Raw genomic sequence first — 22,215 nt, 5'->3', positions numbered from 1 at the left:
GCTTCAACTATGAACATTTTCAATTTATTATTATGGCTCTTATGCACATTAAATGGTCATTGAATAGTAGTCAATCTCATGTTTATCTAGTCGTTAGCTCGAATCAATCTCTATCGCTTAAGTTCCATTGCGGTTATTAATTTAAGTGATACTATTAGGTGGATGATTCGTTGGTAGTAGTCTTACTCAGAATTAGTCAGTAGCAGTGTACTTTTACTGTTGAACTCTATGGTGTAGCTCTAAATCCTACTGTAAGAAACTTAATAAAAATACACCTTGGTTGTATGGCCAACCAAAAGGAAATCAAGACTATGAACTTTCTGCCCATCCCCCTCACGAATACTTAAGGTCAGACAAAGAGTATCACGTTACTGAGCCTTTTGAATTAACGGTTACGCTATTAATCGATCAAAGAGACTTACCAGCATCGAGATGTAAGTAACATGATATTCAATGTTCCTGACTAACTAATTAGTTTTTCAAAGCTATTTACTAATACAGAAAGTCTTTTGGGGTTTAAATAGTTAGATAGAGGTGTCTCAATGGAGTTTTGCTGATAAATCACAATTAGCAAATACTTGGAGCCTAGGACTTCATGTTAGTTACCTTCAATAGTTTGACGTTAATTTTACAATTGAAGAGAACTGTTTACAAAACTAACAAGATGCTCAGGACCAAGTTTTTTTAATGAGTCTGTATTGGTTATTGAATGCTAAAAAGGAGTATGAATAACTGGAGCATAACTCCACAAAAGAAATATAAAACTAGAGTGCTGAGACATCGTTTTTTTCTGGTTAGCATTTCTTCAGTAAGGTTCTTCTTAACAAGATGAGATTAGTAACAACATCCACAACTTTCCCTATTTACCGGAGCTTGGGATTCTTTTCTGTTTAGTAAGAATTATCAAAATACTTACTATGATCTTCACTTTTACCATCTAAAATTTTTAATTCAATTACGTCATTAATAAATTTTACAAGCCTGTAATTTGGTAGAGACAGGAACAGGTAAATAGTAGAAATAGAGTCTTCATTTGTTACCTCCTGTACCAATGTCAAACGATAGCTTGTCAATCTCAAGAGTTTATCTATGTGTAATTATGATTATTCTTTTACAATTGTATATTTCATCAGAAGGGGGGTTTTGTGGAGATTTCAGTAATTTTATATAGTTGAGATCATGAGTGGTTAGAGGTTAAGTGTTCGCGCGCGAGACCGATAGGTCCTTGGCTCGAATCGTGGATGCGCACTGTTGAGGAGTCTCACAATAGGACGAAACGTCTGTCCATTGCTTCCAGATTTCCGATGGTGGTCTAACATCAATTAGTTCATGATTTCAATCATGATCATTGATTTATCTTTAAATTAATTGAAATCAAATTTTGTTTTTATACCAAAAAAACAAAAAATTACCTAAAAATAATTTCCATTTTCCTATTTCAAATGATTTTCAATGTTCAATAATAAATCCTCCCCCCCAAAAAAAAATCAGAATTTATTGTACTGAACAATCGACAATTAGTTCATTTATTTATTGTTAAGGTGTCGGATATTTACAATTGATCATTGTATATTGACATATTGAAAATCTCATGCTGTTCTTTGATTATTTCACTTCAACTGTTTATGGTATCTGGGTCTTTACTGATATTGTTCTTATTTCTGCCCCCCAAATGCTCTAGTACAGTCGAGGGTGGGGAGAGTCAGATCTCACTCTCCTTATACTCTCATATGGCCACGCGTATACAACCAATGGCAGGGATGTCCTACTCACTGACTTCTCACGACGGGGTTTTTGTTTGAAAAACTGAGAGAACGAAAATTGGCTGTCTGACAGGAGCCTTAACCGGGTTGCTAAATACGAAGGATCCACCTAGGGAAGTTGGAACACCTTCATTCCAAACTGATGGTGCACTTGGGTTCTAGGATCATGTGGGAACAAATGGTGTATGAACCAATTGTTGGTCACCGATTACCACGGGACTACATCTCCTGACGTTGCTCCACTGCCTTATGGATTGGACCTTTACATCGAATGTTCCGAGTGTGGCCCCTTAAGAAAACCATCTGCTTCGGTCTGAGTACTCGTGAAGCATCATAGCCTACACACAAATCAAGTGACTTGTGTGACGCATATGTGTTCGGTGCCCCTTTTTACCAATATTTATGTTCAGAATAAAATATTTGCTGATAATCGACTGCCTTTGGAAATTCTATTTCGTGTGTTTTTTATTTACTAACCAATAAGCTATTCAATTCATAGTAAAATACTTAAAGAAATAACTTTATTGGCTTTAATCAGTCCTGGGTTCGAATCTCGCGAGGTGGGATCGTGGATGCACACTACTGAGGAGTCTCACAATAGGAAGATTTTCCAGTGCTTCCAGGTTTTCCATGGTGGTCTAGCTTCGATTGACCCATGATTTCAACTATGGAAATTTATTGGCTATCTTTAAATAGATTTGCGAGTTGTCGAATAATGACAAATTTTTTGAAAGTACAGTTATGAGACTTCTTTAGGTTTACAAATAGTTTTGGTCATGTTAAATAATCAGCTTTCTAATTAAAGATGTAATGGATAGTTGGAGTTTTGTGAATGTCGGTTCACGTTGTAGATCTTGTTCATCTTAAAATGATCTCAGTCTTGGTATAGTGGTCAAGAACACAAGTTGGGACAACCAAAGGTATTTCAATACGACATTACAGAATGTCTTGGTAAAACCTGAGAAGCATATAGTAAAATATCCATCAATCGTCTCAGACTTTATTGTTTCCTCGTTTCCATTCCAACCAGTGACTGTTCTCATTCTCTTCTCTTCCATTTTCTCAACCTTCTGCCATCAGACACTCCACTTTCGATTGATGATACATACTACTTATATCTGACGACATCAGTAGCGCAAACCATAATGGAATTGTCTTCGAAAGCTAGGAAGTATTAGATAGTTATTTCATATTTGCATGAAACTATATAACAGTGGGTACTCGCAAGGATCGCGTGCAAAATGTTCAAGTCTCATAGTGAGTGCCTAAACATCAAAACTACTAGATCAGTGTCCAATGATACAATCTCAACTGTAATCAATTTGTAATATAATACTATAATCTTCTAATCTTACTGATAACAGTCATTTTACTCCTTATATATCTGAACTCCACCAGTCATGACTATTCACTAGGACTTCAAAAAAACCATCTCAAAATTGGTAGGTACTGCAATGAACTTTTACAAAAATATATGACTGACCAGTTGCAGTCCTAAAAACATCACTGGGAAGATTCAAACAAACAATACTAAGTGAATTTAAACTTCACCCCATTGTATGAACAAGTGGTTATCCGGACTCAGTAGCTGAGTGGATAACGTGATAGCGTTTGAAGCGAGGGTACTGGGTTCGAGTCCCAGAGTGAACATCAACTCTGAGATGCAGGTACATCCATCTGACGAGTCACAAATAGGATGAAACGCGCATCAAACTGGATTCCACTGTTAGCCACTATCCATGTTGGCTTATAATATTTGATTGTTAGTTTTATAGTTTACGTCATTTTTCTCTTCTTAGGATTGAAAATCTAAATCTTATTATTAAAAAAACAGTTTTACAAATGTCTTCACAGTGTCTTGGATGTAGTTTTGTTTTCATACTTAACACTCATTAACAATCGAATATATCCGGTCTTCTGGAAAATGATACTTACTTACTCATTTACGCCTGTGACCCCTCGTGGAGGAGTATAGGACACCCATCTGGAAAATTATAGGAAATATCGATTCCACCAACATGGTAGACAGGCTTTTGTGACTTATTCTCAACTAACTATAAAACTAGATTTAACCCCACAAACGTTTAACATCAAACAAGTACACTGAGATATTCATTTACTTAGATAAATAGTGTCGTTATATTATGACTTATTCGATGGAATTGTTTGAGAACCAAGGATCAAGTAATAAAGCAATGGTAACTGCCAAGTGATCTATCATAATCTGAAACTCTCTAAGAATAATGCTCGTCATTTAATAATAACAATATTTGACTTAAAATTCATAAATGTATAACAGTTTACCTCTAAATTATGTATATGTGCTACATCTGCTTCACTATATAACTCAGATTCTAGTCTTGCTAATCTTTCTTCTAAATTAGCTCGTTCCGCTTCACATTGTTCAAAACGTCTTTCAGCTTTACGTAATTTAAATTGTAATATTCTACAAGCTTTATTAGCTGCCTCTAAATCACGTTGAAGTTCACGTACAGCATCACGATCTTCTTCCTATTATATACAACAACAAAAAAATAAAAAATTTTTTAAACATTTCAAATACTACAATACATATGTATGTATACAAAATAAATCATAATTATCACCTATCTATTAGGCTATCTATTCGGTTCAGCACTTTAACCGGGTTGGTGGACACGGAAGATTCATCCAGGGAAGTTGGAAAATCCTCATTCCAAACCAATGGTGCTTATTGGATCCAGGATCCTAAGGGAGCAAATGGTGTATGAACCAATTATTGGTAACCGGTTACTATGGGACTGCATCTCCTGACGTTGTTCCATTGCCTTGTAGATCAAACCTTCAAGCCTATCAATAAAAGCCTTTTACCCACTCTTGTTTTTCTTATTCAGGTAACTGGTCGCGTATGTATAACAGTGGACCAAGGGTATTCAGATATTTGTTTCATCCCACTAAGTAATTCTTCAGTTATGTATATGAATGATAACAAAATGACCTTGAAACAAGACTGTGAAGTTCAAGAGTTAATATATCGATCATGTAAGATATAAGTTGGATTCAAACTATCAAAGCATTTTCATCAAAATCACTTTGTCCTTCAGTTATAAATTGTGTATATATGTGAAAGTTACTTTGATCAGTTTGATTTGCAGTGCTTTGGATTGATCAGCCTTGACTGTTGTATGTGTATGTGTGCAGGTAGATGTGGTTGACGTGTCTTGAACAGAACGAAACTCGCAAACTGTATCCTATTGCTAACCACATTTCATTTATCCTACAGATACTTTAATTAATATTTTAAAACTTGTAAAATATTTAAGATGTTTTAATAAATGGTTGTATATTCATGCATACTACTGATTAACTGTGGTCGGTTGATACATTAGTGTATGTAAAATAATGATCAATTCACAAGAATCCATGTTTTATTGTCTTCCAGTCAGAATAAATTGGAAAAGCCAGATAATAACATTTTGGTGTGTTATGTAACTTATCTGTTCTTTAAAGTATATTATGAAATCCGTGACTCACGCTTTGCCCTATTCGGGATACATTGGTTACATATACCTGGATTCTAATGTTGATGCACATATGGAAAGTTGGGGTCATAATAGAATTGGTGATGGGGATGGAAACAATCTTCTATAGCTTCAGATGGTAATTGATATTACGTTTTAAAATCACACATGTGTTTACTTATAGACATACTGAACCACACCATAATTTAGAAAACCAAACTAAGATAATAAACAAGACATAAGTGGCTGTGAATAGGACAAGTTGCAGATAATGAGTTTACAACAAAATAATAATAACAATAAACAGTATAATGATAATTGATAGGTTGTAGGAAAGCTTATATTAAACTGAATACATATACACAATAATTCAGTCACTTAGCAACTATGATAATAGTAATAATTATTATTATTGTTATTATTCGAGAAACGGTTCTAGGCATCCCAACTTTTGCTATATTTTGCTAAATACTATGCAAAGATGGATAATTGCTAACAGTGGAATCTAGGCAATATCAAAGCAATACCTACAGTATACATGCATATATGCTAATAAGAGACTGATATATTGTAGTTCTGACTATATCAATAGAAGGATTCAAGTAAACAATAACAAATGAGTTTTATTATATATCTGATATTGCATGCAAAGATGGATAGTGGATAACAGTGGAAAATAGTTTGACGTGTGTGTCATGCTATTTGGGGCTCATCAGATGGATGTACCTGCATCTCTGAGTTGATGTCCTTTCTGGGACTCGAACCCATTACCGTTCGCTTCAAACGTAATCACGTTATCCACTTAGCTACATCCGGCTGACGAGTCCCAAATAGGACGAAACTCGCGTAAAACTGGATTCCACTGTTAGGCAATATCCATCTTTACATATAAAGCTTGTGAATTAAGGCAACATCAAGGCAGTCAGCACAGGATGCACATATGTCAACAAGAGACTGATCAATTCCAGTCCTAAATAACAATGGGAAGATACAAGTAAACAAGACCAAGTGTTTCCCATAAATTTTGATTATACAGAATTTGTTTATAATAAAATGATTCACTTCCCTAATTTCTAAACTTGAAACAAGATTCTTTCATTTTTCAATGTTTGTATATGTATATTCATATTTATCTGTGATTATTGGCTTGTAAACAAACCCAAAAGTAAACAAAACTATAAAGCGGCATATGTATCGATTTATTTTCAAAGATAACAGTTTTCCCCCCCTTTTTATAATGTCATGGGACAATTGAAACAAGAATAAATGGTTTCACGTGTCAATGTTCAATAAGACATTCAACATAATGATACATTTAAAGTATTAACTATTTTGATCTAAGTTTGTTCTCTGAGCTGGATGGTTTGGTCGTGGAGCTTTCATAGTCCTTCTGAATGACATCATCAGCACAAAATTTGGGTAGAAGGACGATGAAAGCTCCACGATCAAATCATCGAGCTCAGAGAACAAACCCACATCAAAATCAATCACCTGAGCTACAAATATTCTCCACTATTAACTATTTTAGATGGTCTGCTATAACAAATAGTCTAGTAGAGTATCAGTAATGATCTAAATGGAAAATGAGATTTAGTCATATCAAGAGTGATGTAGTTCCCCATTATTTGGGACCAGTTGATCGTTCCTATACATCGCTAGGTTATTGAAGTTAGAGACGTATACTAGCAGATATCAACTTAATGTTTTACCGCTAACCGTGTAACTTTTATGTCTTGGGTTCAACTACAATCTAGTAAGATAGCAATTTGATGCTTACCGTTGAAATCTCCCTATTTTAGAACAAACTTTATGTGAAGTTAGTTCTAGACAAAATAATGGCCATCGAGACTTCTTTGATTATTGGTTGAGATATATTACAAGTAGACGTGTTGAATAAAAGTGAGACCTCTTTCCTTTACTAACATGAACACAAGTCTAAATTGCGGAGAATTCGCATAATAACAGTCCAGGAGTCGATCTAAGCTAGACCACCATTGAAAACCTGGAAGTACTGGACGGTCTTTTCGTCATAGTATGGGACTCATCAGCCGAGTGCATCCACAATTCCGCACTCGAGACTCGAACACAAGACCTTCGGTCTAGTGAGAAAGAATTCAAAAACATCTTTTTCATAAGAATGAAAAAATCACTTGAAAATGATCATGCATCTCTTCAATTTCTCGATGCATTTCTTCAACATCCTCTTTTAATTGTTCATTTTCTTCCATAACCTCTTGACATAATTGTTCCACTTCATTAAGACGTTGTTGAAGTTCTGCACTACAATGAATATCAGTAGGACCAATTGAATATTGTTGTTGTTGTTGTTGTTCCAAAATACTCGTATTCGGTGAATGATTCTGATCACTTTCTGGAAGTTTCAAGCGTTCTCTATAATGTTCAATAGAAAAAAGTTTGTGTATATAATGTTATCTTTATTTTATAAAATGGAACAATAATTATACATGAGAAATTCAAAACGTGAGGATGGTTCACAGGTGAAGTCAAGGAAGCTCTAAAGAGCCCAGAAGGAGCCGGACATATTCCATCCAATCAGCTTTGGGAAGAATATTCTAAAATCACAACGTGTAGCTTCCCTATTGGACAATGTTGATAACTCCCCGTGTGCCGATTGGATAGCTATAATGATGATTTCGTTTCTATTAAACACTATAAACACCTGACAATTTTGTACCATAATCAACACTGTTTGGAATAACATTCCTTCTACTTGTCTTCTGTCTTCTGACTTGTGACTTGGGAGGGTTGTAGCGTTCGAGTGCTCAAGTATTGTGCGATAGACCAAGAAATCTAAGTTCGAGATATAACACAAAAGAATTGTTATGATGGGCGATGTCCGAGATATGATACTGTTACACAACATGCTACGCATTATAATCCCCTCCCTCAAACTGACTACTTGAGTGACAAGATAAAAGTGGTAGTGAAACTTTATTGGACTATAGAAACACTATTCATAAATACTTATTTATATTTATGCATTCCTGCTCCTTAAAAACTGAATCCATTTCGTGGCTAATCATATGCAGATGTCCTTTAGGCTACTTCTGGTTGCTTTCAAGTAACCTTCACATTTGGCTACTTCTGATTGGCCCACTATAATAAATATTTACCAAAGTTACTATACGCAGAGCACTAATTATGACTGAGTTCCTTAGTGATTGTTGGTTGACTGGATTTATTCATACAGTTTAGTGGGAAAATCTTCAGTGAAACCTAATAATAATGTCTGCCATGATCATGAAATGTCAAGAGTTAAGATATTTGTCACATAACAAGGTATCATGAGTCAATTGAAGCTAGACCACCATCGAAAACCTGGAAGCACTGGACGGCCGTTTCGTCCTATCGTGGGACTCTTGCCAACTTTCTCCAATCATCTAACACCACAACAATGTGTAGGCTATATTCAATCACTTAGTCTAGTGATATTTTAACTTAATCGATAGAATTTGATTAACACTAGGGGACTAGACAAACATGATACTAGTCAATACCAAGGGATTAACTAAAAATCAAATATAAGGCAACATCATTTTTGTTGTCTATCATAAGGAATCAGATTACTGATTGATGATCTTGTATAAAATATGACCAGTTTTAAGTAGATCCTCATAGAGATTTATTAGAAATTGAATTATTGTCGTACTATACCACGAGTGGATTAACTCCATTTGAAAAAAAGAGATTTAAAACATTCAATTCTTATCATATGCTCACTAGTGACTGGCTTCATGAGGTATTTCCTGGAGTTCTAGTGAGAAGCAGTAACCAGTGGAGTTTAACCAGGTCTGTTGGGAGATATCATATCACTGAGGACATTGGTGAATGGTTGTTCAATTTCGTAGACTGGTTGAAGGTAGACATTAACACCATTGGATGCCGGCCAGCTCAGTGGTCTCTCGGTTAAGTGCTCTGGCGCGAGACTGATAGGTCCTGGGTTCGAATCACGCGAGGCGGGATCGTGGATGCTCACGGCCACTGAGGAGTCTCACAATAGGACGAAACGGCTGTCCAGTGCTTCCAGGTTTTCCATAATGGCTTAGCTTCAATTGACTCATGATCTCAACTATATAAAATTACAAAACTCTCCACAAACCCCCCCTTCTGATATTAACCATTTCAAATAATGAAAAAAAAGGTAAAAGAGAAATCACACCAGTTACTAACCGATAACTTTTTACTTCTTCTTCTAAATGTCCACAACGTCTTTCAAGTTGTGATACCTTTTCACGATATTGATCTAATGTTGTTTGTAATTCACTTATTGTACGAATTTTCACTTCTAATTCTATATTTAATTCATCACGTTCTTTTAATAATAATTCATGTTTATCTTCTAATGCAAAAAAATCATTTTCTAATTCTTCAACATATCTTGCATCAATACTTGATGCTGATGAATGATTTATACTAATGGTAGATTGTTGTTGTTGTGGTTGTGGTTGTCCAATGGTTGTATTCATAAGATGATTAGATGATTTTCTAACTTCATGATTACGAAGATCTAAATCGGAATATCTGTAAGAAATGAGGAGAAAGAAAAAAGAAGAGAAAAATGGAAGTAAAGTAAGTTTACAAATACTCGAACCTAGAGGGAACATCAACTCTGAGATGTACGTACATCCAGCTGATGAGTCCCGAATAGGACGAAACGCACGTCAAACTAGATTCCACTGCTAGCCACTGTCCATCTTTGCTTATAATATTTGTGAATTTAGGCTATATCGAGGCAATACGCACAGTATACACATATGTCAATAAGAATAAATTAAAAGTTACAAAGATAATATTATTGTAGTAATCTGCTTAAGAGACAAGAATAAGGAGCAAAGATGGATAGTGGCTAACAGTGGAATCCAGGAAGGGAGATTCGTCCTATTTGGGACTCTTAAGATGGATGTACTTGCACCTCACAGTTGATGTTCACTCTGGGAATCGAACTTGGTTCCATCCGTTTCAAACGCCATCACGTTATCCACTTAGTTACAGAATCCTGATCGTCACTTGCTTGTGTAATGTGGTGAAGTTTAAATTTACTTGATACTGTTTTCACTTGAGTCTTCCCATTGATGTATTAGGACTGTAATTGATCAATCTCTTATTGGAATATGTGCATCCTGTGTGAATTCCACTGCTAGCTACTATCCATCGTTGCTTATAATGCTTTTGAATTGTGGTTATATCGAGGCAATATGCACAGTATGCACATATGTCAATAAGAGACTGATCAATTTACAGTCTTAAACATCAATCGGAAGATTCAACTAAACAATACCAAGTGAATTTAAGAATAAAGAGATTTTGTCTAAATTGTTCATTTTTGAAATAAATGATCATTATGAAGTGATGTTATTACCACAGAGCTATTCAACATTAGAAAATACTTGACTTTGGTATTGTTCTATTTTAAGACTTTTACATTTAACAGTCTTACAGACAATGTTTCATCTGAATGAAATTTTAATGAATAGTCATGAACAGTAGAGTTCAACTATCCGATGATCAAAGTAACTATCAACACTAGGCATCAGATAGTAATGAGATTAGATTGAAAATCAATTTGATAGATAGTGTAACGAATCTTAATTCAATGAAATAACCATTCCGTATCTTCTATCATTTGTAAAGTATTAATGAGTTTATCCCTGAATGTTTACTCATTATCCTGAAGACTAAATGCTCAACTGAAAGGTTCTGGATTCAATCACTAGTAGAGTCGTAAATGAACACTGGTGGAGTGTCCCATAATAAGATGAATATTTGTCTAGTCCCTCATTCTTCTCAATGATAATATGAAGTAAGTGTCCAACCTTTCCAAATTTCCACAATTTCACACACATTTTGTTGTGGCTTATCTTTTTTTTATTCATTCGTAGCTCAATATGACAGAATGGGAAATTGATTCAAAACTTTAATAAATTCATTCCTTGAATATAATCATTCTTCTTGTGAGAGTATTAATGAAGTAAGGCTATATTTACTTTCACTTAGACTGTTGATTAACTATTTATTTACTATGTAATATTCATCATAGATTAATCTTAGTTGGGCTACTATTAATAGTCTGAAAGTAATGGATAGTTATATTGTTTTAGTATGGAAATGTAAAGCACTCATAATCTTACCAAGGACGAAACCTAGGATCATTGAGTTTCTTGGTGAACAAGTAATCATTAGATACACTGCATTCGCTTTTAAAGGTCAGCTTCAACTAATTTACAACAAATTGAGTGATTATTATGGAGTACTATCAGTGACACTCATGACATATTTGAACTTCATCAATCAAAACCTGAAAGCAGTGGATGGCCGTCTCGTCCTAGTATGAGACTCCTCAGTAGTTCAACTATCAAATTACTACAATCTCCACAAAACCAATCCATTCTGATAATATTCATCATATGCTCACTAGTGACTGGCTTCTAGATGTATTTCCTGGAGTTCTAGTGCGAAACCAAGACCACTGGGGATAGTAACTCACTGAAGACAATGTTGGATGGTGTCTTGATTTCGTGGATTGGTTGAAGTTAGACATTAACAACGTTGGATACCTGCCAGCTCAGTTATCTAGAGGTTAAGTGTACGGGTGTGAGATCGAAGGTCCTGAGTTCGGACCTGGAGTGTGAGATCGTGGATGCGCACTGTTCAGGAGTCCTATACTACGAAGAAATGGCCGTTCAGTGCTATCAGGTTTTCCATAGTTGTCTAGCTTACATCGACTCATGAATTCAACTATTAAATTACTACATTCTCCACAAAACCCTCTTTCTGATAATAATACTGTATAGTTTCGAAAAGTTTTATTTATAATAAGAAAAATCCATCAGAATAATGCAGTATAAATTCCGGATTGTTTAATAACGGAAATTCTGTTTGAAACAATTCTCTGTTGATTAAATGTATACAGTCTTATCAAGATTTTCTCTCAACATTCACTACTACTACTACTACTACTACTACTACTACTACAAATAGTAGTCTAGGTAGTAACAGCATAAAACTGTGCTGTTCCACAGTAAACTTTTCATCTTGAATACGCGATAAGAATCTAGTTATTTAGTAGGCTTAATTGGCTCCTAATGATTGTAAAACACTAACGTGTATCCCAAAAACTATGTCCTATCTTGGCGCTCATGGATCAGTTAGACAAGGATATTTGTAAGCTTTCAGAAAAATGGTATTCCACATTATATTTGAATATATACAAGCAAAATGTTTGAGTCAGATTCACTACAACTGATCTACTTTGTCTACAACTAATCATTGACAATGAAGCTAGGTAAAATGTGTTTAGTCTTCATTATGGATATTGAATCTATCAGGATCTCAAGAACCCGTTCTTGTTAGTTCCTAACGTGTTATTGAAAGGGAAACTACACTAATAAACTAATGTGGAAGTTTAGCGTTATTATTATTATCTTTCACATGGCAACACATGTAAGCCCATCAACATGGATAATAATCAATATTGTAATAAAAAAATATTGGCAAAAACATTTGCTTAAATAACTTGAAACATTTAACACAAAAACAATCAATAAATCATAATGGTAATGGAAATTTTTAGAAAAACTTAAATGGATACTTCTAGTGTTGTTGAATTCATTCAGTGCTAGGTATTCTAACTGTGAAGTGTTCATTATCATTCTAGACAATATGTTGATTGTCTACATTAGGTAAGTGATATATAAGCGAGAATGATAATGATTGGTTGTCAGACATGTAAACAGTATGACAGGTGTTAGATGAACTCCACCTGTAGCTCTACTAGAGTTACTACCGGTCCCAAGCTCGGGTAAAGGAGGAGGGTTGGGCATGGGGTTAGCGACCCCATCCCATAGAAAACTAACTCGCTAAAAAGAAGCTAACCAGAAAAAGTAATTCAAATAATTTAAACTCTGCCCTCCAAGTTCAAAGAAGAATTATGATGCCTCATGATGAAAATCGAGATTCTTCGGGAGTCACGAGGCCGATGCCCGTTCTAACAACCAGAGCAACACTTTTTATAGGTACATCAAACGTCCGGACAATGTGGGAGACCGGGAAAACCAGTCAAATAGCAATGGAAATGAGGAGATACAAATTTGCAGTACTTGGTATCAGCGAAACCCATTGGACACAAGCTGCAAAGCAAAGCTAGATATGAGAGAGGTGCTTCTGTACACCGGTCACGAAAATAAAATGCTCCACACACTCAGGGAGTTGCTCGAATGCTGTCCATAGAAGCATGAAATGCACCTATAAGATGTGAATCTCACGGATCCAGAATCATCAAAGCACCACTCAAAACAATGAAGGGGGGATCACAATAAATGTTATTCACACACCAATATTATCAACGACGACGTTAAAGATCAGTTCTATGAGAGGCTGCAATCAGTCATAACGAAGTGTTCAAGAAAGGATCTCATCATCCTGATGGGAGACCTAAACGCCAAAGTCAGAGTGGACAACACCGGCTATGATTATATCATGGGACGACATGGACTGGAGGAGAGAAATGAAAATGGGGAGAGACTTGCAAATCTATGTGTATCCAACCAATTGGTTATAGGCGGCACAATATTCCCACACAAACGTATACACAAAGCTACATGGATCTCGCCGGATCACACCATGGAGAATCAGAAAGATCATATTTGTGTCAATAGAAAAAATCTGACGGACAATGGAACACGTGAGAACCAGGAGAGGAGCTGACGTAGCTTCAGATCACCACCTGCTAGTTGCCAGGATAAAACTGAAGGTAAAGAAACATTGGACAACTGGAAGAACAGCATTACAAAGGTTCAATACAGCCTTTCTTCAAGATAGTAATAAACACAACGAATTCAAGATAGTTCTCAATAACAGGTTTCAAGCTTTACAGGATCTACTGAAAAAACAAGAAACTACGATTGAGAACAACGGAAAAGGGATCGAAGAAGCACTAACTTCAACGTTTCAAGAGTTGCTGGGTTTCCAGAGGCATCAGCATAAGGAATGAATCTCTAAGGGAACCGTATAAAAGATTAGAGAAAGGGAGAAGAGGGAGAAAGCAATTAAGAACAATCGAACACGAGCAGAGAAAGTCAAGGCGCAAGCAGACTACGCAGAAGCAAACAAGCAGGTAAAGAAGAGCATTAAAGTCGACAAGCAGAAATACATGATAGAACTAGCAACGACGGCGGAAAAAACTGCAAAGAAAGGAAATATGAAACAACTATATGATACAACGAAGAAACTAGCAGGGAGATATTAGCAAACCAGAGAGACCAGTCAAGGACAAAGAAGGAAAGACAATCACTGAGATTCAAGAACAGAGGAAAAGATGGGTAGAATACTTCGAGGAACTGCTGAATAGAACAGCTCCATTGAATCCACCGGACATCGAAGCACACACTGACCATCCTATATCTGTCACTCCACCAACGATCGAAGAAGTCAAGATGGCCATCTGACAAATCAAGAATGGGAAAGCAGCAGGAACTGATAATATACCAGCTGAAGCATTGAGGTCAGGCATTGGAGTAACTGCAAAGATGTTTCACCTTCCATTCAAGAAGATTTGGGAAGAGGAACAAGTGCCAACGGACTGCAAAGAAGGATACCTCATCAAGATACCAAATAAAGTAGGTCTGAGCAAATGTTAGAATTACAGAGGCATCAGTTTGTTGTCAGTACCAGGAAAAGTTTTCAACAGAGTGTTGCTCAACCGGATGAAAAACGCATCAGACGCCCGAGTTCGAGATCAACAGGCTGGATTCCGTAAGGATCAGTCGTGCACAGACCAAATTGAGACACTAGGGATCATCGTTGAATAATCAGTTGAGTGAAATTCGTCACTATACATCAACTTCGTTAACTATGAGAAGGCGTTTGACAGTGTGGACAGGAGAACATTATGGAAACTTCTTTGACACTATGGAGTTCCTGAGAAGATTGTTAACATTATCCGGAACTCATATGACGGACTACAGTGCAGAGTCGTGAATGGAGGACAGCTGACAGATGCATTTCCAGTAAGTACCTGAGTCAGACAATGCCGTCTGACTTTGACATCTGAGGGGAAGCACGGAATACAATGGATATCTCAGAATCAATTAGACGATTTGGAATTCGCAGATGACCTGGCACTCCTATCTCATACACACAAACAAATACAGACGAAGACAACTAATGTATCAGCAGCCTCTGCATCAATAGGCCTCAACATACACAAAGGAAAAAGCAAGATTCTCAAATACAACATGGAGAACACCAACCCAATCACACTTGATGGTGAAACTCTGGAAGATGTAGAAACATCCACGTACCTGGGAAGCATCGTTGATAAACAAGGAGGATCGGATGCAAATGTAAAGGCGAGGATTGGCAAAGCGATGACCGCATTTCTACAATCGAACAACATATGGAACTCAAAACAACTCTCAACCAATATCGAAGTGAGAATCTTTAATACGAACGTCAAGACAGTCCTAGTGTTCGGAGCTGAGACGTGGAGAACTACTACATCCAAGTATTTATAAACAGTTGTTTACGCAAAATACTCAACATTCACTGGCCAGATACTATCAACAACAGCGTTTTATGGGAGAGGACAAACCAGCTTCCAGATGAAGAAGAAATTAGAAAAAGTCGTTGGAAGTGGATCGAACATACATTCAGGAAATCAACAAACTGAATCACGAGACAAGCCCTAACTTGGAATCCGGAAGGGAAGCGGAAAAGAAGAAGACCAAAGAACACATTACGTCGGGAAATAGAAGCAGATATGAAAAGGATGAATGTTAACTGGAGAGAACTAGAAAGGATTTCCCAAGTCAGGGTTGGATGGAGAATGGTGGTGTGCGGCCTCTGCTCCTCCACGATGGGCAACAGGCGTAAGTTAGTAAAATGTTCGTGATAAATATCTCATCAGGAACATAGCTTAAGATCTACTTGTTCATTTTTTCTGGAGTTTTAATAGCTTCACAAATGATATTAGTCCATTAAGAAATCTATTTTCAGATGAGAGCAACCATCATAATAGATTAAGATTATCCATAACCTTCTGAATGTTCAATACTTATGTTGTTTTTAATACTTCTATTCATTTTTATGTTCAGTTAGATTATGAGTACTGTATATTAAAGTGCAATTTCCATTAAAGACTTTTATTTCAGAACTACCTGGTATAAACTTGTTAGTGTACCTCAGCCCAATACACCGAAAAAACAAAACACATATGTGGTAAAACTTAAGGCTTGAAATCAGCTCTCTAATACAAATTACGCTATAAGACTCAGCACACTCCCACTAAATGAACCAAAAAAATGTTCAGAACTATTGGACATCTATATTGAAAATTGAAAACGTCGCAGATAACTTCAACCTCCCAAATTATTCAACTAAGTATTTGAGGTATAGTCCGCTGCTTATATTAACAAACTAAAAGATTCTATCTTCTTAAAAGTCTTCTCATATTGGTTAACTAGTCAATTAATAAGACAACGTTTATTCAGTGTATTCGTTCTAGAATACTGGAACATTTTTTTTAAAAAAAAGCAGTATTTAAAAAAAAACTTTTACCAGAAGGGGTTTTCTGTAGATTTTAGTAATTTTATAGTTGAATTCATGAGTCAATTGACGCTACACCACCATGGAAAACTTGTAAGCATTGGACGGCTGTTTCGTCCTTATGTGGGACTCTTCAGCAGTACGCATCCCACAATAGGATGAAACGGCCATCCAGTGCTTACGGGTTTTACATGGCGGTCTAGCTTCAATTGACTCATGATCTCAACTATATATAATGTCATATATATCCTACTTTTATTGATCGATCGATAAAACGTAAATTACAGTGTAGTACACCCACTTCTTGACTAAGAGATGACTATCTCCAAAATACTAGACCGATATAAAGTCAGATATATGTGTAGAAAGTTAACTGTGGACAATCCCATGAATGTACAGTTTAACTACCTATATATATAGTAAACATTCCATAACAAAACAATGATATAATTCAGTAGACAAACAAGATACCAACTTGAAACAAGCGAACACAGAATTTTTTTTAAATCAAAATATACAAACCTTTGTCCAACTGCAATTTTTCGTGCAGCAGCTCTAGCTGCTGCATTACTACCAAATAATCCATTGTTATTTTTACTAATTGATGAATCACGTGACTTTGTATCACAACTACTGCTAATACTATTATTAACAGTAGTAGTAGTATTAGTGGTAGTAGTAATACTACTACCACTACTAGTAGTAGTACTAGTAGTATTATCGGCCTCAATAGTACAACCAACTCCACTAACATTACTATCAAATGATAATTGAGATTTTAAAGTTGAATTCATTTCATCCTTTGAATTATTACTGCTGGACTTATAATGTTCAGGTTGTGTACGAAAACAATTTTTACAAACAGATTTACGCCATTGTTGTGGTTCAAAATTAAAACATTCTTTCTTAGTTTTACTATTAATATTAGCGGATGTAAATAATCCTGTAGTATCAGTACTAAATGATGACATGGATTGAGACTGGGGTTGTTGTTGTTGTTGTTGTTGCTGTATTTGTGAAGGTAGTGATGAACGTCGATATAATCCACTTTCAGATGACATCGTCTATGCAGTTATCAGCTGTCGTCGTCAATGTCGTCGTAGTAGTATGAAGAGCAACAGTAACCGTAATGACAATATTTTGAATGTTTATATAATTCCTACATACATCAATGGATTGAAAAAGATCATGCCGAAAGTGAACACATACTTAAACATATAGAAGATCATTGTTTGCTTTATGGTTTGACCTTGATGACTAAATGATTCTTTGGTTTATAATAGTATTGAATAGTTGCCATGCGTTTTTTCCCCATAAATGAAATCAATGGTTGATGTGTTGTTGTTGTTGTTGGGTGTTTTCTCTCTTGTCAATGTGACTCAGTGTTTATTTATTTGTTTATCTAAATAGATTTACTTAACTAATTGAATAGTGCGGGGTTTTTTTGTATTTTCGAATAAACTTGGCTTGAAATATTTACCTTTTTTTAAGTGCTGAATAACTCCTCAGTAAAAGCAACAAAAAAAAGGGGAATGAAATAGGAACTTTGGCTCGTATAACACAGAATGATTAAGGGAACAAGTATGAGAGAATGAAAGAGCAAATATGGATTTTGCTTCGGGATTCTTTCAAAAATCGAATCAATATTCTTCATGGACTACCATTTGATAAGATGAAATCGAAAAACAGTCTGTTATACGAGACATTTTACATAGAAATGACTAATATGGTAAATTTGAAATAGTGTTGTTTGTTTTTTTGGTGTACTAGCACAGTTACTTGGTTAGTCGCTTTCAGATTTCTATCCCTACAAAAAACACTATAGCACATACAGTAAGACACAAACACACACCCACACCCACAAATCTCTTATTCCATATTATTTAATGTCATGGTGATTGGTACTTGCTTCTACAAGCAAATATATGATTGTCTCAAGGAAGAGGACATGAATTTACACATTAAAAATATGGGGTTTTACATCAGACTATAACACTCCTATCTATATATTGGCCTGTCTATCCTTATACAAGCACACTTATCCACTGTTTATCCAATCATTTTATGTCTATGGGCACTTTTTAATTGATTCATTCATTAGGATGTTAACTATACATTTATGTGTATATTGTAAAAGGTAGTCAATATACGAATAGCTGACATCTTAGTAAATAATAACCAGAATGCTGTATATGAAAAAAGGTATGATAGATATTTATGTAATCAACTAAACTATTAGTTGAATGAATGAATGTAGAGTAAGTAATGAAATTCAGACAATTGCATTAATAAACATAAATGTTCCAAAGTTTCTTTTACCCAGTTTATATGTACATTCTCCATCCAATCCTGTCCTGGGCAATCTTTTCCAGCTCTTTCCAGTTAACATTCATCCTTTTCATATCTGCTTCTATTTACCGCTTCTCTTCAGCATTCCAAGTAAGGGTTTGTCTCGTGATTCAGTTTGTTGATTTCCATAATGTATGTCCTATCCACTTCCAACGACTTTTTCTAATTTCCTCTTCATCTGGAAGTTGGTTCGTCCTCTCCCATAAAACGCTGTTGCTGATAGTATCTGGCCAGTGAATGTTGAGTATTTTGCGTAGACAGCTGTTACCGCTGTTGGAGGAGCGTAGACCACCCACCAGAATTTTCCATCACCCAGTCCTGGGCAATTCTTTCCAGTTGTTTCCAATGACTATTGATTCTCCTCATGTGCGCCTTCTATTCCTCTTCCTTTCATGATTCCAACTTGGGACTTGCTTTGTGATTTGGTTTGATGATTTCTGCTGTGCATGACGCATACAACTCTAGCACCATTTCACAACTTCCTCATAAATCGAAGTTGGTTTGTTCTCTATCAAAGTTCGTTGTTGCTAATGGTATACGGTCAACGGATATTCAATATCCTGGATAGACAATCGTTCATAAATACTTGTACACTTCTGGTGATGATTGTACTAGTTATCGACATCTCAACTCCGTACAATAGAACTATCTTGACTTTTGAAATGAACATTCTGACCATGATGCTGGTTGACAGTTATTTTGAGTTGCATATGTTCATCAACTGTAGGAATGCTGTCCTTACTTTGGTAATCGTTTCGCTTACGTTAGCATCAGATCCTCTTTGTTCATCAATGATACCACTGAGGTATGTGAAAGTATCTACATCTTGCAGAGCTTCTTCATCATTTGTGATTACGTTGATGCTCTTTGAGCTGTATTTTAATATCTTGCTTTTTCCTTCGTGTATGTTCAGGTCTATTGACTCAGAAGCTTCTGCTACACTGGTTGTCTTGAGTTGCATTTACTGATGTGTATGGGATAGAAGGGCCAGGTCATCTGCGAAGTCCAAATCGTCTAGTTGCATCTAAGCTGTCCATTTTAATCAGTATCGAGGTCTTCATAATCCAGTCAACCATCGAAAGAAAGTGAAAGGAAGGAGTAGGCAGCTTTGTCTGACTCCAGTCCTCACTTGGAATGAGTCTGTCAGCTGTATTCCATGCATGACTTGGCACTGTAGTCAGTCGTATGAATCCCGTATGATGTTAACGATCTTCTCAGACACTCACACCGTAGTGTCGAAGAAGATTTTATAATATTTTTCCAACCGTGTTGTCAAATGCTATCTTATATTCAAGGAAGTTGATGTATAATGACGAGTTTTATTCATTTGATTGTTCAACGACGATCCATAATGTCGTGATTCGGTCTGTTAATGACCGATCCTTACAGAATCCAGCCTTTTGGTCTCGAAGTTGAGAGTCTATTGAACTTTTTATGTAGTTCAGCAACACTCTGTTGAAGGGTTATCCCAATACTGATGGTAGTTTGATTTATCTGTAGTCCTCACACTTGCCAAAATCTCCTTTTTTGGTACCTTGATGAGGTATGCTTCTTCTCAGTCTTCCAGCATTTCTTATTCCCCCAAAATCTTCCTCAATAGAACGTTAACACTTCTTTGATCCCTTTCCAGTCGTTTTCCCTATTAGTTCTCACTTCTTCAAGTAGATACTGTAAGGCTCAGAACCTGTTTTTGAGAGACTATTATTTTTTTTATCCTACTCTATTGTAATGTGCTAAACTACGTTTGTATTTTTTCTCATGGTGAAATAATGCAGTTTTTAATTATCACCAGAATTAATATTAGAACGAGAAATTCTTCGTTCAAGTCTTTGTGTAAACAATACTAGGTTGTAGCAGTACATCTAGCTGACCAATTCTTAATATGACAAACTTGAACATCCTTGAATCCAATGTTAACCACAATTCATCCAACCCATAAAAAACCCTATTTATTAACGTCAATTTGAAAATCTTTAGCAAAGGTTGAAGTTAGACATTAACACTGTTAGATACCAGTCGGCTCAGTTGTCTAGAGGTTAAGTGCTAGCACGCGAGACTCATAGGTCCTGGGTTCGAATCTCGCAAGGAGGGATCGTGTATGCGCACTTCTGATGAGTCCCGTAATAGGACGAAACGGCCGTCCATTGCTTCCAGGTTTTCCATGGTGGTCTAGCTTCAATTGACTCATGAATTCAACTATAAAGCTTTTATCTTGCAGAATAGCTTTATTGATCTTTGATAACCATTCATTCTTTAAAATTTCCCAAAATTAATATTTTGAACCAAATTAGTTGATTAGATTCCAAATAGTTATATGCAATGAACACCAAGTCATATGAAAAGGTAGAGATAGTTTAAACAACTTGGAGTGGCATTATTAAGTGAATCGAATTTCAACTGAAATTATTGAGAATCGAAGAAAGAAACTGGATTATTCAGATATATTCCTTAAGGATACAGTAAATTTTCAACAAGTGTTCTAGTGAGTTCTAGTGAGATGGCGTGAACAGTGGAGTTCAACCATGTCTGTAGTGAGGCAGTTACTCACGAAGGACAATGGTGGATGGTGGCACACTATTGTGGATTGGTTGAAGTTAGACATTAACACCATTGGATACCGGCCAGCTCGGTGGTCTAGAGGTTAAGCGTTAAGGTGCGAGACCGAAGGTCCTGAGTTTGAATGTGTAGTGCATGATAGTGTATGCGCACTTCTGACGAGTCCCATAGCAAGACGAAACGGTCGTCCAGTGCTTCCCGGTTTTCCATGGTGGTCTAGCTTCAATCGACTCATGAATACAACTTTTATTAAGCGTTTTGTAGATTATGACAATTTGATCCAAAGTGCTATGAACTACTTTCGTCAACTACATGTAACCATTTCGTGTCTAAATCTAGCAGTTTTGTCAGGATAAGATAACGCTTCTATGATAATGGTAAACAAAGAACTGCGATTGTACCGTTGGGATCAATAATTGTGAATGAGCTTATTTACAGGTAATATGCAGTGAATACTTTTCAAAGAGCTGTAAATCAATCAATAA

General features: G+C 36.0%; 1 protein-coding gene and 1 non-coding gene across 2 annotated transcripts in view; one reads left to right on the top strand and one right to left on the bottom strand.

Annotated features, from left to right (window-relative positions):
• Nucleotides 1-17,796, bottom strand: part of Smp_134570 (hypothetical protein) — a gene marked incomplete at both ends in the record, with an annotated part of 66,533 nt that extends 48,737 nt beyond the window's left edge. The window contains 5 exons of the mRNA XM_018798729.1: nt 4,068-4,274; nt 7,414-7,543; nt 9,455-9,805; nt 17,348-17,442; nt 17,578-17,796. Coding sequence (XP_018653642.1) covers nt 4,068-4,274; nt 7,414-7,543; nt 9,455-9,805; nt 17,348-17,442; nt 17,578-17,796 — 1,002 coding nt within the window. The remainder of the gene's footprint in view (nt 1-4,067; nt 4,275-7,413; nt 7,544-9,454; nt 9,806-17,347; nt 17,443-17,577) is intronic.
• On the top strand, nt 3,346-3,411 carry Smp_tRNA_01572_Pseudo_TTG.1.1. The gene has a single exon. It is a non-coding gene (tRNA).
• Nucleotides 17,797-22,215: the final 4,419 nt, after the last annotated feature.

This window comes from Schistosoma mansoni, chromosome 7 (genome assembly GCF_000237925.1).
Source record: "Schistosoma mansoni strain Puerto Rico chromosome 7, complete genome".
Classification (NCBI taxonomy): Eukaryota; Metazoa; Platyhelminthes; class Trematoda; order Strigeidida; family Schistosomatidae; genus Schistosoma; species Schistosoma mansoni.
The sequence above is the reverse complement of the archived record's forward strand: the minus strand, read 5'-3'. Positions and strand labels throughout refer to the sequence as shown.